The sequence below is a fragment of the Camarhynchus parvulus genome, chromosome 5 (assembly GCF_901933205.1).
Source record: "Camarhynchus parvulus chromosome 5, STF_HiC, whole genome shotgun sequence".
In the NCBI taxonomy this organism is placed as follows: Eukaryota; Metazoa; Chordata; class Aves; order Passeriformes; family Thraupidae; genus Camarhynchus; species Camarhynchus parvulus.
Window position 1 is genome coordinate 44,160,414 of NC_044575.1, and position 19,127 is coordinate 44,179,540.

The 19,127-nt window shown below is 37.9% G+C and overlaps 1 protein-coding gene across 2 annotated transcripts in view; it reads right to left on the reverse strand.

Moving 5' to 3' along the window:
* The window catches only part of PTPN21 (protein tyrosine phosphatase non-receptor type 21), a 43,972-nt gene extending 25,093 nt beyond the window's left edge, over window positions 1–18,879 (reverse strand). For both annotated transcript variants that reach the window (XM_030949347.1, XM_030949346.1), the window contains exons 1-6: window positions 18,463–18,879; window positions 14,735–15,107; window positions 5,090–5,259; window positions 2,372–2,469; window positions 732–799; window positions 215–285 (exon numbers count right to left, since the gene is read on the reverse strand). In XM_030949347.1, coding sequence (XP_030805207.1) covers window positions 215–285; window positions 732–799; window positions 2,372–2,469; window positions 5,090–5,259; window positions 14,735–14,914 — 587 coding nt within the window. In that variant the 5' untranslated portion in view covers window positions 14,915–15,107; window positions 18,463–18,879. The remainder of the gene's footprint in view (window positions 1–214; window positions 286–731; window positions 800–2,371; window positions 2,470–5,089; window positions 5,260–14,734; window positions 15,108–18,462) is intronic.
* Window positions 18,880–19,127: the final 248 nt, after the last annotated feature.

Consider the following 19,127-nt stretch of genomic DNA (forward strand, 5'->3'; position numbering starts at 1 on the left):
TGAATCCTCTAATTTATTTTACTAAATGTTCTGTTCTCTTTTTCATTTTCATTCAGCAAAAGCTCTTGTAACTTTAATACAGATGTATCAGACAAAAAACTCATTTAAATGGGAAGTGAAATTACTCTAACTGCATTTCAAGATTCCCAACTTTCTGAGCTACAGAACCTACTGAAGACTGAAATTAAGCATTGAAGAGCTTTAGACATGTTACCTGTACTTCTGATGTAGCAAGGCAACTTTCTGTGTTGCTTCTTCCAATATTTTTTCTTCTTGTAGCCAACCCTTAAGGGAAAATAGCATTTGTGGAATGAAATGCAAAAAAATTCTACAAAGTCAAATGGTTATAGTTTCTTTACACAAGCAAATCAACCCTTGACTCTAGCCTTGGAGCTTAGATGCTGTAATATGCACAAATAAACCCCAAAAGCATAAACACTGTTTTGAAGTGGTTTTACTCACTCTCCCATTTGTACCTCAACCTTCTTTTCAGAGTAATATAAAATCAAATGGAAAAGATCTTACTACATCTTTGTTTCTGTGTAATATCAGGTGTCATATCTCACTCCAATCTCAAAGAAAACCTTTACTTAAATTTGACAGCCTAGGGAGCAGTGAGAAAAATGTATCATGGAGGTTTCCTAAAAAATATCTGCATTTACCAATTTTAAGAAGGATTTAAATTTGTCAATTTAGTAATTTAAATGCACCAATTTAAAGAAAGTACTTACCACTGGAAACAAAGCAAATCTTTGTAGAAACTCCTGAGATTCATACTGATCATAGTCTCCAAAATCCGCTAAAAAATAAAAAAAATCTTGGATTCAAACACTTTTAACAAAATTATTCAAAACCCAATTAATTGCACCAGGATCTCCAAGTAGCAAACCTACATCCTACTGAACTGCAATCATAAAGCAAAACAACAGAACAAACCAACCAATAATGTTTATAAAGAGAAAAGGTCAAAAAAATCCCATCTTTTTGCCTTGTTCAGAATGATGAAAAGGGAGCACCTCTGACATACTACACCAACACAGCTCTTGAGTTAAAGCAGTGTTTAGAATTAACCTATTGTACTGATTTTAAATACAGATCATTCTTGAAACAGCAAGCACTGCTTCTGCTCATTCACCAGCTAAAATTACTAACCTACCTAGTATAAGCTACTTCAGTCATGGAAATATATCCATTTAGAAGCTGTGCTTTTTTCTGAGGTTTTTTTAAACTGTGTTATCAACATAACCAGTTCATCTCTTACACAGGAGTAAGAAATGAAGGTGAAAGCTAAAAGGATGAATATTTTCCAGCTGGAAAGAGGGTTATATTGAAAGATTTCTATAAACAACTCACTTGAGCAGAGAGACGTTTACACTGTCCAAATACATACAAATAACACAGCAAGATTTTTTCAGTTGAAGGTCATTAGAACCTGGCTTGGATTAAACAGATTCACTCTTATATAAACAAGGTATTAAAACAATTTATCCTACTCCACTGGTAACCACATTTTCAATAAAACATAATCACTATCTTTATTGTGATATAACCAATGTATATAACTAAATAAATTTTAAAAAATAATAATCTTTGTATATATGTTGTATATTCTGCCAGTGATTTTAAGTCCTGTTCAGTAAATTTTGGCAGTTTTACAATTGCTGTTAGATGTACTGAAGTGGCATTCACAGTGAATGATATACAAATAACAGTATACAAACACACTAAACAAAGCTGTTGCCATTACAAACTTTTGGGAGATTTAGTATCAGACAAGCACGTTGCAAGGAACATGGAACATGATCAGTGCAGACAGCCTCAGGAGCGGTATATATTCCATCCCATCTGACTCTAGACAGGAAAAATGACACTGCCTTCATTTTTCAGGAGTGTTTTCAGGAGTGATTTGAACACAAGAACTGCTAACAGTCTTGCACACTAACTTGAAATAATCTTATGTGATAGGAAATTTTGGATAAACAGTGGAAATACAAGTACATTCAAAGTTGCTTATTTATGAAGATATGTCAGAATAAAGAGCCTTCATTAACAGAAACAGAGGAAGGGTCTGTTGATGTAGGCAGACAACTGAAGCCTTTGCCCCCAAAGGAACTCCAATGTCTAATTCAAATCCAGCTCCTGAAACTACATGTTATATGCCCAGGTACACCTCTGAGGACTGCAGAGAAGTTCAGGGCCACTGATCCAACTGCTGCTCTCCTAAGCCCCATATGACAAAGTCCTAAGGAGCAAACCCCTTTCATAACAATGAATTGGGTCTCTTGAGTGACATCAAGAAAACAGGCTATAGAAAATATATCCCTAAAGTTTCTAACGCAACATTAGCTAGTTGGTACTATTTCTTACTTACCCTGAACTGCCAAACCAGCCAGATGTATTGCTTGTTCCAGTGTGCAAGGAATGTTGCCCTCCAAGATATCTTTCTTTAATTGCAAGTAATACTGATACCTACAGGGAAAAAAAAAAAAAAAAAAAGCTAACATGGGCTTCTTAATTTTCAAGAGATACTAGAAGACTATGCCAGCATTTCCTATTCCTCTCTGCATTTCCCAACTTGAGTAGAGGGTAGTCTTTCTCATCATTTGGACCCACTACTTCAAGGCCTTTTAAAACTCCTGCCTCCCTTAACTTTCACTTATTGTTCTAGAATCAGTGATCTTAAAGAACCTCCATAATTTCTATCTACTTCCAAACCCTCTTTTCTTTTTTTTCCTCTTCCTTCCTTAAAATTTTTGTTATTGTCTCTTTAAAACATTCAGTAAACTGCTGCTCGGTTGCTGCATTCTCTTCCAATAGATCTAACAATGTATATTCCCTCAATCCCAGTAGGGATTTTCATTTCTGCATTACAACTTCTGAGCACATTTTGTTCTCACTTTCAAGGCACCTATTTTTTCTTTTAATCTATGCATTTCCTGCATCATCTCTCATACATGCAACCACTGCTACCTGCACTGTTTGTCCACAGTCTGAGCCACTATGTGCCTGAATTTTTCTGCCTCTTTCAGCCACCCACAGAACTTTCTATCTGGAGCCCAAAACACCTCAAAATTGCCAGTACAGCTACACCAACTTGGCCACAGAGGACATTTGTCTTCTTTAAGTCTAGTTTTAAAAAGTTCTTCCTCATATTGTATGTTAACTCTGGTGAAGTAAGGTTATTAATAGTGAGAATGTGGAAGTATGTGCTGTAATTCACTCAGTGATTAGAAAAGTCAGGTAAACTCCACATAAATTTTATTCATGTTATGGATAGCTCTCTTCCATCACTGTTACTGCCTTGTTAAATACACTGATAATTTATAAATATTGTTTAACTCTTGGGCAGCCTACTACAAAAACCCAATATATCATATGACAGTACATAACATCCCTACACAACACACACAACAACAGTTGGGACTAAACCCAGGCCTTCAAAAAGTGGAAAAGAAAGAGCCCAAGGCATTTGGAGAATGAGCCTTCCCAGTCAAGAAGTAGAAGGTAAGATCTTTCCATAGAACTGCTATTGAAAGTAAACTTAAAGAATCTTAACACTACCTCAACAGAGCACATCCCTTTTTAGCTATAGCATTTCCTGGTGTACATTAAATATACAATTTGCTTGAACATGTTCAATCTCATTTATATCAAACAGGCATGAAAAAATCCACAGATTTCTGAGACTAACCCGACTCTTACTATCAAAGTACCATCCTCTAAGACACAAGCATAAGACTGGCACATAAATTCCTGCTTTCTACCAGGTAGTACACGGCCAAATTTTTGTTAAAGCTCTAGCATAAACACCATATTCTTTAAATAAATGCCAGAGAAAACTATTTAAGATTTTTCAGGTAATTTAGCTTCCCAATGCAACACCTCGATCTTACTCTAATGTATTCTAGTAAACCAACACAGAATCTGAACCAGAGATTTTTGAGCCACTAAAATTACCAAGAAATAGCATAAAAGTTTAGAGTTAAAAAAAAACCAAACTTCAGAAATTATACATAACCCCAAAAACTAAACCTGCCAAGCACTGAGTAGTAACAACAGCACCAGTATCTGCACCAAGAGGTCTGCACCTGGTGACCCTGAAAAGCTTTCACATCACAATTAGCAGGAAAGGTGTCTGGCAGGGTATTTTAGGAACAGAGACAGTTTCATGTAACCACAGAACAAATTGAGATGAAAAGGACCTCTGAGTGATCATCTGCTTCAACTCCTCACTCAAAGCAGGGCCAACTTAAAGTTTTTAGCTGAAATGGGTTAGTTAATACAAGCACATATTTTTGAAATAACAATTCGTGTTTGTAATCCAGCTATGGGTTTTGTACCCAACTGCCAATTAAAAATAATCATTAAATCAGAACTGTACACATTAAACCATTAGCAGCCAATGTACAGGCCCATAGGAATAACTGGCTAGTATATATGCTCAATTTTACTTTTCCCCCTGCGGTCAGCAACAATTATGTGATGTTGCCCAGTTTCACAGTAGAAACATACACATAACACCAGAACTAACATACTAAAATCCATATTAATGGCTCCTTGATATGCCCAAAAAAAAAAAAGAAATCACAAGCCAAAGTAGCCTGTAGTGCCAATGTACTGTACTAAAAGAACAGAAAGTACTGAAAGCAAAACAAAGAAAGCATAGCTTAATAAAATCTGCAAGTGCTTTGTTCAGGATAGATATCCATGAAAGCAACATATGGATCTTCAAACAAAAAAAAACAAACAAACAAATTAAAAAGTCAAGCAAATTCAGAACAAATTCAAAAGTCAATGAAGGGACTAAAACAATCAAAAGACTGACCATGCAGGCATGCCTGTTACTTAAAACAGGTTTGAGCAGATTCCTAAGATCACAAAATAGTTACTTGCTTGCTTAGGTTATCACATATTTTAACAATTCCAAAGATAAATTAGAATACAGTTTGAACATAAATTCTGCCTAAAATAGTTTTCATTTCTATAAAGGTAGGGGAGTGGAAAGCAGACGACTTTTAAATAAACTATACATTTCAGAATGTTGAGAGCAAATTTATAAACACATAGAAGTTTATACTATGAGGTTTACCTGGTAATCTCCTGCTGAAGCTGAGAAACAGTAGGCACATAGAACACTACTCCAAAATACACAGTTGGCTCCAAGGCATATTTGTCCAGCTGCTTTTTCAGAGGCTTGTCCAAATCTACCCATCTGCGCTGATTCTGCTTATTATAATACCAGAGACTGAAATATGTAATCTGAAAAATAGGTGTTTCAATGATGAAAAAAAGTTAATATTGTGATATTAGATAAAATACACTGCATGAAAGTCTTGTTACTTAGAAATAAATGTTTTAAAGCACTGAGCAAGGCTATGGGTTATTGAAAACTTCAGGAACTGCAGAGACATTTACCATAAAAAGCAGGCATTACATCCAATTAACCAACCCAGGTACGTAAGATCCACCACCTAAAACTGTACCAGAACTACTCTTTATTTGGAAACAGTTATTAAATCATAACTGTCGTGGCCATTCACAGATGCTAGAAGTAGGCATTCATGTGTGACAGGAAATCTAAGGGAAGTGGGGAAGGCAAATGGAAAATGACATGGGACAGCAGTAGGGCAAAGCAAGGCCCCTCTGGGGGCCTGGCAGGCTCACAGGGGATGCTGAAGGACAAAAGAGCCCAGGACAACCGTGCTGTGGTTGTTGCACACACAGTCAGCCTGTCAGAGCTGTAAGGAAAATCTGGAACCCCATGAGTGGACCCTTCATCCTGTTTAGACTGGAAACTAAGACATGTGTATAAGAATTTTCAAATGTGTATATGGGCGTTTTTGCAGGAATGTACTGAAGTGGCCTTTTTCTCCTAAGAGCTGTAGCTCCCCAATGAATTTCAAATCTGTTCTCCACAATATCAAAATGCCAGAGCTTTGGAGAAAACAACAGTAAATACTTTTTTTTACTAGGGAGGCAATTTTTCCATGACTAGTTGAAAGAAGTTATTGATTTAGAGAAATCATGATAAATATTCCCTCCGCTTTATAAAACTCCATCCTTAAAAACTTTATTTTGTGTAACTTTAAAATGTCTGAAAATATGTAAGGAAAAATATTGGATTAAAGGTGTTGGCAGTTCTACAATTTCTAAACACATTAAAATTTATGTAGCAAGGACTTGGAGAATTTTCATGTAAACACCTACAGACTAATTGGCAATTCTTAACATTTACTTATCTCTCTCCTTTGGTTAAAACACTTACAATTATGATATCTAGTTTTGCTATGATAATGACATTAATATTTTCCAGCCCATATCTGTTTGCTGGTCCAGAACTGAGCTAAATAAGTACTGTGGGAGCAGATTTTAGTCAGTTTAAACATAGTGGAGAAATTTAAATTTTTGTGGGTCACTCTGCAGTATGGATTTAGAACTGTACTGTGGAGCAAGAGAAAAATACTCTGATCCAGACTCCTTCTAAGAGAGGATCTAATAAAAATGAGATTGTGTTGCTCAAGATGCTGTCCAGTGGGATTTTGACCTTTCAGGGGTGCCATGCCTCAGCCTCTCTAGGTGGTGTGTTCCAGTGCACTCTGTATTTTGTGTTTTGGCTTGGTCAGGAGTGGCCCACTCAGGCAAGATATCTTCTGGCTCTGCAGTATCTGCAAGTATATGCAGTGAGCCATGCATATGCTTTAATGAGCTCAGCTTTTGCTGGGCAGCTGTCCTGTGCTCTTTTGTCCTTCAGCATCCCCTGTGAGCCTACCAGGTCCCCAGAGGGGCCTGGCTTTGCCCTACTGCTGTCCCATGTCATTTTCCATTTGCCTTCCCCACTTCCCTTAGATTTCCTGTCACACATTAATGCCTACTCCTACTAAAAGAAATATGGCTCTGAATATAAATAATATAAACAACACATTTGTCATTTCCCAGTCCAGGCACACAAAGTTTGCTGATACCTTAAACAACATTTTATTTCTATTCTTCAATCCCCCAACCAATAGGTGACCACCACCACCCCACAGGGATATTGTGAAGACAGTGGCTTCAATTCCATAGGATGCTAGGGAAAAAACCCAAAAGTAGAACCACAGAAACACCATTACAAAAGAAATATCATGTTCACTGCAATATCACATGCTAAAAAGGATAAAATGTACTGAATGACTGACTCCTCCTTAATCCTTCCTGCAGACTGAGTAAGGAAAGGAATGTGTGTAAAAAGGTGTGTTTCTCTTTCATCCCAAGACTGCTAACAGCATGCAGCAGTCACAGGATGCTGACATTCTGCTCTGACCCAGCCCAATTCTCTGACAGGACAACCACGTCAGCCTCGAGCTGAGCACTAAAATGTGGAACCACAACATTCTGGGCAAAGGCAATGGCCATGGCAGAGACTGGAAGCAAAGGGTAAGAGCTACAGCTGAAAGACTTCTATGGATGATATCACACAGACATATTTGTAAACCAACTGAAAATACACCCAAAAACAAGTACAGCAATTGTTTGAATAAGCTCACTTGCAGCCTTGGTGTACTTAAACCTCACAGAAGCACAAATGTATAACAAAGGTGAGGAGATGAGACCACAAACATTGCCACTGTTTCAAACTCTCTGATGTAAAAATACTCTTGGTTCTATGCCCTGAATTTAAACTGAATGTATAGACTATTTTTAAGGCATGATGATGACTTGAGTAGATATATTTCTTGGAAACACTGACCACGTTTTCTTGCCCACACACAACTGAGCATAACAGACTAAGAAAAATGTTTCCACGTTTTAAAATATCCTCTGGAATCCAGCATATCTTTAAAAATGCAAAATACTACAGACCAAAGCTGGTCTTCTGACTTCTATGCAAACCTTTCACTTCACTTCAAGGGCAGAATTTGATCCTGTGAGTTTTCAGAGGAGCTTATGCACCCTGGAATATTCGCACTGATTAAAATAGAACCCACTTTTATTCATTGCTAAAACATTTTATTATTAGCAGCTCAGGACAACATCCAGTGCTAAAAAGAATGTCATGACATAATTCTTAAAATATGTTAAGCTGTTAAGATTAACACTACTTTGAGGTTTGTTTATTTTAGTGACTTATTCATGACCCAACCCCTCTGAAGAAAATCAAATAGAAATAAAAAGAACATGTAATTTCTGCACAGTTAATTTCTACATACTTGCTTTCTGACACCAGAGACAGTAAATAGTTTTGCATAAAATTTCAAGAGCTATCAAGAACACAAAAGTACCAAAAGCCCCACACCGTATTCAAAGCTCACAAGCTGGTGGGAGTGACTTCATCACTGAGGTCACCCAGACTGCCCAAGCTAAGCAGAGGAGTTTCACCAGATATGAGTACCACAAAACTACATTACTGCAGGTGGCTATAATAGATCCTCTGGTATGATGTACAGTGAAAGTCAGAGAAGTGGGGCTGATCAGCCTTAGAAGAGACAAAGTAAAATCTTACTTCAATTGCCTAAGAGCAGGACACAGACAGAGAAGATAAGAGCCAGAGTCTTCTTGGAAGTAATCATGGCGAGTATGAGAAGCACTGGGGACAAACTGCAATGTGGGAAATTCCAATAGATCAGGAAAAAAATTTCACAGCAAGACTAGCCAAACACTGGAACAGATAGCCCAAAGAGGTGTCAAATCTCTATCCTTGGAGGCACCTGGGTGGTAAACCCAGGCAACCCCTGAAGCACCTGATCCTCCTGAGCACAGGTAGGACCATACAACCCTTGGAGGTCCCCTGAAGCACAACAGTGTCCAAAATTTACTTCAACATTACATATTTAATAATATCTTTTCCAGTTAATTTCCATATCCTTTACTATGAATCTTACAAAATATGTCATAATTACAAAGAGACTGGTTAATATAGTGCCTTCTAATTAATGCATTTGGCTACCTGCCTCAAGGGTACCTGAGGAATTCCCATCCTAAGATCTGAGGCAAAAAATCAGAAAAGATAAAACAATAGCAGAAGAATGCATTCAAAATATATTTTCAGGCTTTTCCTCTTTTACATTGGCTTTACCTCTTTTACAAACTCTAAGACTTCCCTGATCAGAATGTTGAAAACACCTTTTCTTATTGAAGGATAAGCACTGTAGTCAAACTCATAAAATCCCAGTTAGCCCAAGGGTTCCACCACATCCAGCTTTATTATATGCTTGGATACAGAACAGCTCCTGCTATCAGGACAGCACAGTTGAAATAAACCACATGCAGGAGGACTGGGTCAATAATCTTGTACTAAGCACAACTGGCAGATACCAAATGAAAGTTTTTCCCTACGCCCAGTGTTAAGAGCTACAGAAGGAAACAACAGGCCTTGAAAATTCTCCAGAAATTCCATTCTTATCACAACAGACAACCTCCTCCACAAAACTTTTCAATCTCTACCTGAAAAAGTACTTGGAGCAGCCTGGACTGGCCAACGTACAATACCCAAGATTTCCTGGAAGTGGTGGAGAAAAAAAACCTCTGTGACATCCATCATGTAGCAGCCACTAAGTAGAAAGTTGCACTTCTCTAATTACTACCATGACCAATTCTTCTTGCAGAAATAGAAGGATCACTGACATAAATCCCTCCCTTTCCCCCCATATTGAAGCTATTTACTGTAGGGTACTTTTGTCTATACTGTTTTGTTGTTCTAGCACTGACAAGCTCTTCAACTGTAGCTGCAGGAGGGAATATTTAGCAGAGTAGCTATATGAACAAAGAGACAATTTATTCTTAAATCTTAGCTCTTTCAAAATGGAAACTTTTTTTTTTCCAACACTCACACAATTATTTTCTCCTAACTACTCTAATGTGGATTTCACAAATGCTACTTAAACAAAGTAACTGCCAACTATGGTTTAAAGCAAAACAGAAGGGATAAGAAATAAATCAGCAAATCAATGTGTTGCAAGGTAATCTGATGTATTCTAATTTATTCTAATTAAACACTGTGCAAATCACAGTACACTATGTTTCATACTCTTCAAATATCTTGAATAAACAATCTTTAACAGGCAAGGAAGATTCTACTAATCAGGACATTCAACAAAGGTAAGCTGACTAATTTACAAACTAAGGAGCCATACCTTCATATTGCACAGAAAACATTATGTCCAAGATACATTTTAACCTCTGGCAGAGATAGGTCAGTTATCAACATGACTCAGAAATGCATAAATATACTTTTTTTGGAAAAAATCACGTTGCTTTTCCCCACCACTGTTCAAGGCTCTGAGAAGGATGAACTCACATAACTACTTTTGACTTCACCTTACACATCAGTGATATTAGAAGAAGTATCATATTGCCATTCATCAGAGGCTTAAGTTCTGATTGTTTTACTAAAGGGAAAAATTTCAAAGTCTAAAAATACTTCTGAAGCCTTTGCTTCAGAAGTAAAGAAAACCTCTTCTGTCAAAATTAGTATAAAACTGTACAGCAATTCACTGACATGATGGTAAACAAAATGCAATTCAGTGGCATATTCAAATTCTGACTTAACTTTATAAAAATGCTAAAGAAATCAGGGGCAAGGCTTCCTAATTGCCACTATTGTTTTCAAGGAGAAACTTTTTTTTTGTGCTGCTCAGTATAAGACTGAGTGCAAACCCTTTACCAGAATGTATATCTTTTTTTCTTCAGAGGAAGGAAGAACAACAATAATTGAACCGAGGCAGTTACTGATTTTTGCCTAACTGCTCTGTCCTTCAATTTACCTTGGTTCCTAAATTACAATTATCATACTCTTATAATTAATATTTATTTTATATGGATTCAAATTTGTTTTTCAATAAAGCAGCATCTTTTAAACTAATCAGATTACACATGGAAGACTGGCATTCTTGTTTACATTCCTTCATGTCAAATTATCCTTTCCTAATTATAAGGAAAATTTGGTTGAGAGAGGCAACCACAGCAGTTCAACTACAAGCACTGCTTTTCCTCTTATTTCTACAAGCATCAGCTAAAATGTTGTCAGACTTTTATACAAGACATAAACATAATTATGTTCATGACCCCTCTGTCATGACGTGGCCCAACTCTTATTTGTCAGTCAATATGGTTACTGAAACATACAGACATAAGAGTATTTATGGTTGCACTTGGTCTGATTTTAAAAACACTCTTTTCGTATGCAAAACGCATTTAAGAAACCACCACAATGAATTAAAGGTATTTTTGTGTGTTTTCTCCAAAAGAGAACTGATGTCTTAGAATTCAGAGCAAAGTTTTACAGCATAGTTAAGCATTTCCTAAGCACTGTTTCAGAACTTTGAAGTTATTCAGGATCCAGATAACCTTGGTTCCTTTTCCTCTGCATGTCCAAAACAAACACAGGAACTTCCATATGCACAACACATACACTTCACAGAAGCTCCCTGCCATTGACTCTACCACATATCTGCAGTTAAGTCAGACTCTGCTTGTACACAGTAGCAGAATTTACCCCTTCTCTCTGGTTTAGAAGTGCTGTGTTGTTTAAAAAACAACAACAACAACAAAAAATCAACAAGAGAAAGACACCAGTTATAAGATCTCCTGCCAAACCTAGCTAGCTAATGTACTAATGTACATTGTAGCTATATTACAATGTTTTAAAAAATCTCTATATTTTCAAGGATTTCATTTGCATACTCATGCCTTAGATGCAAGATTAGCACTGTTGTACACACTTTTTAAGGTAGTTAACAGTAGAGAACTCAGCAGTTTTTCAAAACTTGTGATTCCAGAATGGTTTTCTGTACCATTTTTTGCATTAATCATGTTTGGTTATAGTTCTCTCATGGGATAAAAGACAGACTGTTCTACAAAGGTAAGTAACTTATGCTCACTATTCCCTTTGGCTTCTTTCCCCAGTTCCTCAGTTTAAGAGAGCTGGATTACATACTCATGTCTGATGAGTCACATTCTAGGAATACCAGAAGATACTCAGTTTAATGAATTCATTTCACTTTTCTATAAAGTTTACCATTCCATAAAAAAATTAAATTGTCAACATATGTAAATCTTCCTAAATGCTAACTATGTGTCCATACTAGTATACAACTTGGAAACTGAGAAGTACTAATTGGAAAATCAAAAGAAAAACAGTGTTTAGCCATGCAATGCATAATTTGAAGGTTACTTATTTTTTAATAAAGATCTGTTAAAACAAATATCTTAAAAGACGGCACACCATTAAAAATAGTTCAGCTCAACTGTCCAAATTCAGTAATTCCAAACTACACCAGAGAGAAAGAGGTATTTACAAATGTTACCACTGAATGTGTAAAAAATGGTAGAGATTCCCCTAATGCCTCATGCAGTAAACTGTTTTGAAAATGCTTGGGAACTACTTGTCCTAGCTGTGGAGGCCATATACAGTAATCTGAAACTGATACCTTGGATGTGAGAATGGTCCCCAGTCTCAGTATTTAAATAAACAGTCATACTTTCATGTTGAACACTTAGAATTCAACTTCATGCTTTAAGGCTGCTCAGTGAACTAAAAATAGGCCACTTCTTACAGAAATACATTGTATTTTACTGCATCAAAGACTAAAGTTGTTTTTGCAGGTTTAATGAAAGTGCTGAACACATTTTTCTTTCTGAAAACTTTCTACTAAGAAAGTCATCAGAAGTGATCTCGTATCTGCTTGGCAAATCTGACTATTTAAAGACAGAACAACTTTTTCTGAATGCAAGCTCTGGAAAGTAATTTATATCCCTATTTTCCATTCCCTTTTATTGCAACACATTTTCCTGCCAAAATAATCCATGCAAGAATGCATGACTGAAGGAATCTGCTCAGAGTTCAATAGTGTACTGTCAACTCCCTTATTCTGATATATGATCCTTAATTGAGGGAATTGCATCTCTTGCTCTCTTTTTTTTTTTGTGTGTGTTTGTTTTTAAACAGATATTTAGGAGTAGTTCCAAAGAACAAGATAATGAAGAATAGCTGAAAAAACTGCATTTCCAGCACTCTGACTGGTTCAATAGAAGCTAGTAGTCATCATTCAGGAAGACAAAGCCTTTGCATTTTGCAAACAGTAAAAATTCTATGGTTTCTGTGACTAAGAAGTTACATCTGAAAGTAGACAGATAAAATTGACAAACTCCATTCACACAACAATAATTAAATTCTAAGTATATGACATCTGATGTGTTCTAAGCAAACACTAAGGCTATAAGCATAGGTAGCTTCTCCTTTTGTTAGAAGGAGAAAGATTAAAAAAAGAAGGCATACCCTTGCAAAGAATTGCATTTTCCAAAATATCTGTACACTAAAAAAATACTTGGAGACTCTAGAAGAATGCATATTGCAATTGAAAACAACCACAATAAACAAACCCTTATGGCTTCACGTCTATTTCATTTCTTATTATTCTTTAAACAGAAAGAATAAAAAGCATTTTTGAAAACAAATGACTATATATAACATTTCCCACTGAGGAATCCTACAGCAATGCATGCTTTCTAAAGTAATAACTGTTTGCGGGATTGAGTTCTAAATATATTTGCTCAATATTTGAGCAAAGTTACCAACACTTGCCACTGCTTGACAATAAAAAGATAATATTTCAAAGGATCATACTTATAAATGCAAATATTTATTACTAATTATTTTCACAATTACTCATAGTTTGGTTACCTAAGTCCAGGGTTTTCATCCTGTATTTGAATTCCATAATCAATAGGTCATTCTATGGCATTCCACATAACAGAACAAAAGGGTATTTTTCAGAACAATGTTAGCAGCCCTAAACTTGTATCACTAGGTTTCTCTCTCCTGCCCCCCAGAAGTGCACATACTGTCATAGTTCAATGACTCCAAAATCAACTAAACTAAACCTTTCAGACTAGGGGGAAATGTCAGTTCACCCAGGACTGAGAGCATTCAAATACTGCCTTCAAACCTCCTGTGACATAAATAATGGCATTGGTTTATATGTTGGTCATCTATGTAGATTTCTATGAACATTTGAAAGCTTAGCATTTCAGAAAGAATTCACTCAACAAAGAAGATGTAGAAATAATCACTAAATGTGTGGAAGAGTAAATTTCAGTTCCAAAAACATCCTTCAAAATACCAAGTTAGGAGCTTTTGGGGGGAAAACAGGTTGAGCAGATATTTACATAGTCAACTAGCATAAACCAAGTCTCTCCATTAGGCCAATCTATATGACTGTGTATGAGCTCCAAGACAGGGTCTGCCAATATATTTGTGGTATTTAAACAAGCAAGACAAGCAGTTGGTAACTGGTACATTTATCACATTTTGTGCTTTAGATTCTTTTTACAGCACTAATACATCAGAAAAAAAAATACACGCACACAAATAAAAAGCTATCTTATGACACAAGCCTTGCTGTAGTGTTCAATCATGTTGCTTAGGTAGAAATTATTTTCTTCCTTTGTGGGTTTTTTTCAAATAGAATTTTCATCAATGTCATGTTTTAAAAACAGTTGCCTTTTTTTGCTGCATTCTAAGCTTTTATTCACTGATACTTCTCACATTTCCACCCCTTGGACATTCCCTAAACTCTGTAACAACTTTAACAACTGTTTAGGAGGAATCCAAGTCTCCATAAAGACCAGAAGGTGAAGAAACAACAGGAACACGGGATAGCTGCTCCAGTAGCTGATCACCCTACATGGGAAGGAGTTACCACATAGGTCACAGAGCACCAAAAACTAAAGTTACGCCTTCACTTGACAACTCACTCACCTCCCGCAATTCAAGCCTCTGAGCCACTGCTTCCAGACTTTCCTGGCCGGTGCTTTCCACTGACAGTGTGAACTCCACAAATTCATTGTTGAGCAGCTGGATACGAGCCACCAAGCAACTCTTGCTGGATACTGTGTAACGTCGAGTTCGTTTCAATTTTAAGCCAAATGGAAGAGGCATCTTCCTTTTCCCCCAGAGATGTTAGTGATAAAGAGCTACTACCGCTGAGACCTTGAGAGGTGACGAGAAGGCACCTCCTCTCAAAAGGTAAGGAGCTGTAAAGTCTCCAGAGATCAACCAGCAGCAGCAGTATCCATTAAAGCCAAGCAAGATTTCCACCAAGAGACAAGGAGAAGAGACATCCACCGGAGTCCTAGTGAGGAACGAAAGAGAAGAAAGACAAGAATCAGAAACACTTTGACTGAAAAGGGAATGGTAACATGGGAAAAATAACATGTATATTTTTTTCTAAATCTAAATAATCAGTCTACCTTTCCAAAATGCAGGGCTGTTATGTATTCAAATAATGAAATAAGTACCAGAGTTTCTGGTTTTTCCACAAATGACATTGGGTTTTGGCAAGTTGATCTCTTTTTTTTAACTCACAAGTGAATAATGAATCTTAATCATGTGTGACTGCAGTGTCTTAAAATAAGTATTTATAAACTGAATCGGTATTTAAATAAAATATGTTTATGAAATCTGAGTTGCCTAAGGTATTTGTAATACTGAACTAAGACATTTTCTTTACGAGCACATCCAGCAACCTGGCTTGTTTTTCAGAGCATTGTGTAGCCTCAGCCACTATCTGCTGTTGGATTAAACACAAAACCAAGCCCCATAAATGATAAAGGGGAAAAAAAGAAAGGCGAGGGAGGCCTTAAAACTCACACCTTAGCCATTTCCTACCAGGCAATTAAAGTGCAATTCCTTTAATCTTCCATGGATTACAGCAAGTTTTACTGCTCATTCCTCATGCTAAACTGCTGTATGATGCTTCAGGTTATGCTTTGCCTCACCAAGAGAGTATGTGAATTCTGAGAACTTTTTATTTTCTAATTTTTCCTTGAAAAACACACTCTTACCCAGACTACAGGTAGCCACCCATCTCCCCACTTTTTGCAAACGCCTTCGCGCGTCTTCTCCTGTCAACTCTATCCCATGCTTTGCCTTCCTCCTTTTCCAAGCGTTCTCTTAGCGCTCGCAGCCCAGTCTGTGAAACTTGTCATAGAGTCACGGACAGGTATGGGCTGGAAGGCTCCTTAGATGGGTCAGGGATGCCATTCCCTCGGCGAGGTGGCTCTGCCCGGGCTGGGCGGGCCGGGTGTGCGGGGCGGCGGCGGGAGCGCCCGCGGAGCCGCCCGGGCCCCGCCGCGCTGCTGCCTCCGGCCGCGGGCAGGAGCTCTGCCCCGGCTCCTCTAGCGGCAGCGCCGCCCCGATGGAACGGGAAAGAAAACAAACACCTGCTTCTTGATTATTTTTTTTTTTCCAGGCTGGCATGTATTAGTAGCGTATATTAAAAGGCACTATTTGATTTCTGAGGACTCTTAGGATGACCAGACGGGAGGAACGTGAGGATATGCGTTTCTTTGGAATGGAGGAACCGGAAGAAGTAGTCCTCCTAGCACACCTGCTTTTAAACTCAAAGGGATATCTGTAAACACACAGATACCGCATTCTCCTCGGACATTGATATACCCACATAGAAACTTATCCAACATAACCACAAACTCTTTAGGCTAAAAACCCCGTATCAGACTCCCTACTCCCAGCCAGCAGCACTGCAAAGAAGAAAGGAAAGTGGAAAGACATTAAAGGCCTACAATGAGGAGAAAAAGGAGCCAGCACAGCATTTTTCTCAATGACATATTTGCAACCCTACTCCAAAGAATGACCAGAAGCATATATCATGACCTCGTTTGTGATAATCTTGAAGCAATTCTACCATTCTACACAATCACTATCCTCAACAGATACCACCTAAAATCTCAGCTGAATGAGAAAACAATCCCCACCCAAATACCAACAAATTTGGTTTTGGGTGTAGCTGTAGAATCAGTAACAACAGATAGCAACGTGTTTCCATTAAAAATTTAGGGATGCAGAGGGAATCCTCACATTATTACTCCCTCTGCACTTTGATCCTCCAAATCCAGCCCTGCTTGAACAGCATGCAGGGAATGCTCTACAGACAGAAGCTTTTAGTCCCATGTCCACTGCCAGCAGAATCTTGCACTGGGTTTATTCCTGACAGAGTAACTTTTAGCTGTCTGACCTTAGCTGCTGTCCCCGAGGCCCATTTTCCAATACATGCTTTGCACAGTCTTGTTTGGTACTACAGCAATGAGAGAAACCAATTTACTCCTCTCTGAAAGCTACAGTCAGAAATGCAGAAGTGTTTTAATCTCAGGCTTTATGGAGTACCACTGAGTGTGAAAGACTTTCAATCTTTTATGTCCATAGAAAAGTACTCTAAGAGTATAGGGGGGAGAAAAAAAATAGAAATCACTAACCAGAGGCTAACCTGACAGGTGAAATTTCCAAACCATCTAATGCTGACAGGAGGCAGCCTCAGACTTTCAGTTATTTCCCTATGCAAACAGGTAGCAACGCAAACATAGGAAGGAAGTTTAGAGCAGAAGTTTCAGAATGTGCCAGCCAGGAACATTCTCCAGGTTATGATCTCTTGTTTACACTGAATGCTCCACTGAGCATTTACCCTAAATGATTTCATTTTTGTACGCCTGACATAATCTTCATGACTTCTGAAACCCATCTATAACAAGAAAAACTCAAGTAATTAACTTCCAGACCATGTTACAAAAGACCAACTAAAAAAAGATTCCTAACATATAATAGTGTAGAACTAAGGCAAGTTTGCTGAATAACAAACAAACAGGGTATCATTCAGTATCTTCTACTGCTGGCCATGTAGTTCTTGCAAACATAGCTATGCTGCTTTTATTCAGCAGCTCTGCATTCTGCAGTCCTAGGTGCTCTCAAATTTGCCTGCTGCATTACTTTAAACTCAGACCTACCTGCATTGTTTTAAGCTACTTTAGCAAAAAACTCATGGCTACATACTGCCAGGAGTTACAAATCCAACTGATGACCTTTACAATAACAAGTTTTTATTTACCAAACATGGAATTTTTGTGCAACAGCTAACAATGTCTTTAGTGGCCAAACTTTGTACCTTTATACTTCAACAACAACCTGTAGCTTCAAAAATGCTATATTAGAATTTCAGCAACATGGCCATGACTAATGTGTGCTTACTGAGCACTGTGGTATCTTTTTCCTTTACCTTCACCTCCTACTCCCCCCTCAATTATTAGCATTTGACTTTACACATTTTTTAAATAGTCTGCATAAATGACAGTTATCAAAATAAAACAGCAACATATCATGGTGAAAAACAGTTCCTATTACTTCACATTCTTGAAATACATATATTTTTATTTCACAGATATTTGGGCAGCCAAAAAAGTAATCAAAATACTCCACCCTCTCCTTGTTTTACCAGTTAATCTTTGACATGACTCTCGGACTGAGAGAGCAGCAGTAAGTGCATATCTCAAACTTAGCCCACACCTCCAGAAGCACAGTCCCACAATCATTTCAACCATTTACTTTTCAAAAAGTAAGTGGTAGAAACTCTTCAGCCTTACAGTACACAGCAGAGATTACCCGCTATATGTTTACTGTGCCCGCTGTTTCCCCCTTACCTTGCACCGCGATCCAAAGACACCGGGTCTCCTTTCACATACGTGTAGCTGAAAAAAATCCCCAGCGCTCCAAGGCTTCTTCTGCCGGAGCCATCTCATCTGTATTCCTCGGGAACTGACTTACTGTGTTCCTCCCATCCGAAACAGCTGCTAGCTCGGCTAACCCACCTTCTTCTCAGATCACTCATAGTGAAAACATTCCTCACTTCCTGTCTCAAAAAACTTGCTCTGGATATCATTCCACTGGGTAAAGAGCTGGGGGGGTGGAAGAAAATACTACAACAAAATAAACCTGTGCCAGCCGGCTCTTCAGGCGGCCTCTTTCATGTGACGCTGTGCCGCATGAGGGCAAATTGCGTTCTCAGAAATATTTTCGAATCGGCCGTCCCTGGGTGCCTCTGTGTGTGTGCATTTAATTTCTTTTCCTGGAGGCGTTCCCCTCGCTCTATCCATGCGGAAGGATACGCTGAAAGAATTAAAGCGAAGGCCCGTATGCTTGTAGCCCATTACCTCAGAGAGTTGGAATGCTTGGCAGGGAGAATGTCAGCAATGAACAGCTGCTTCTCTGGCTACAGGGGCACTACAGAAATAGGGGCTACAACAAATAGCAGGCAATCCTTGCTTTTTTTAATCATATGATCATTTATTTTAAGCCTTTCCAATTA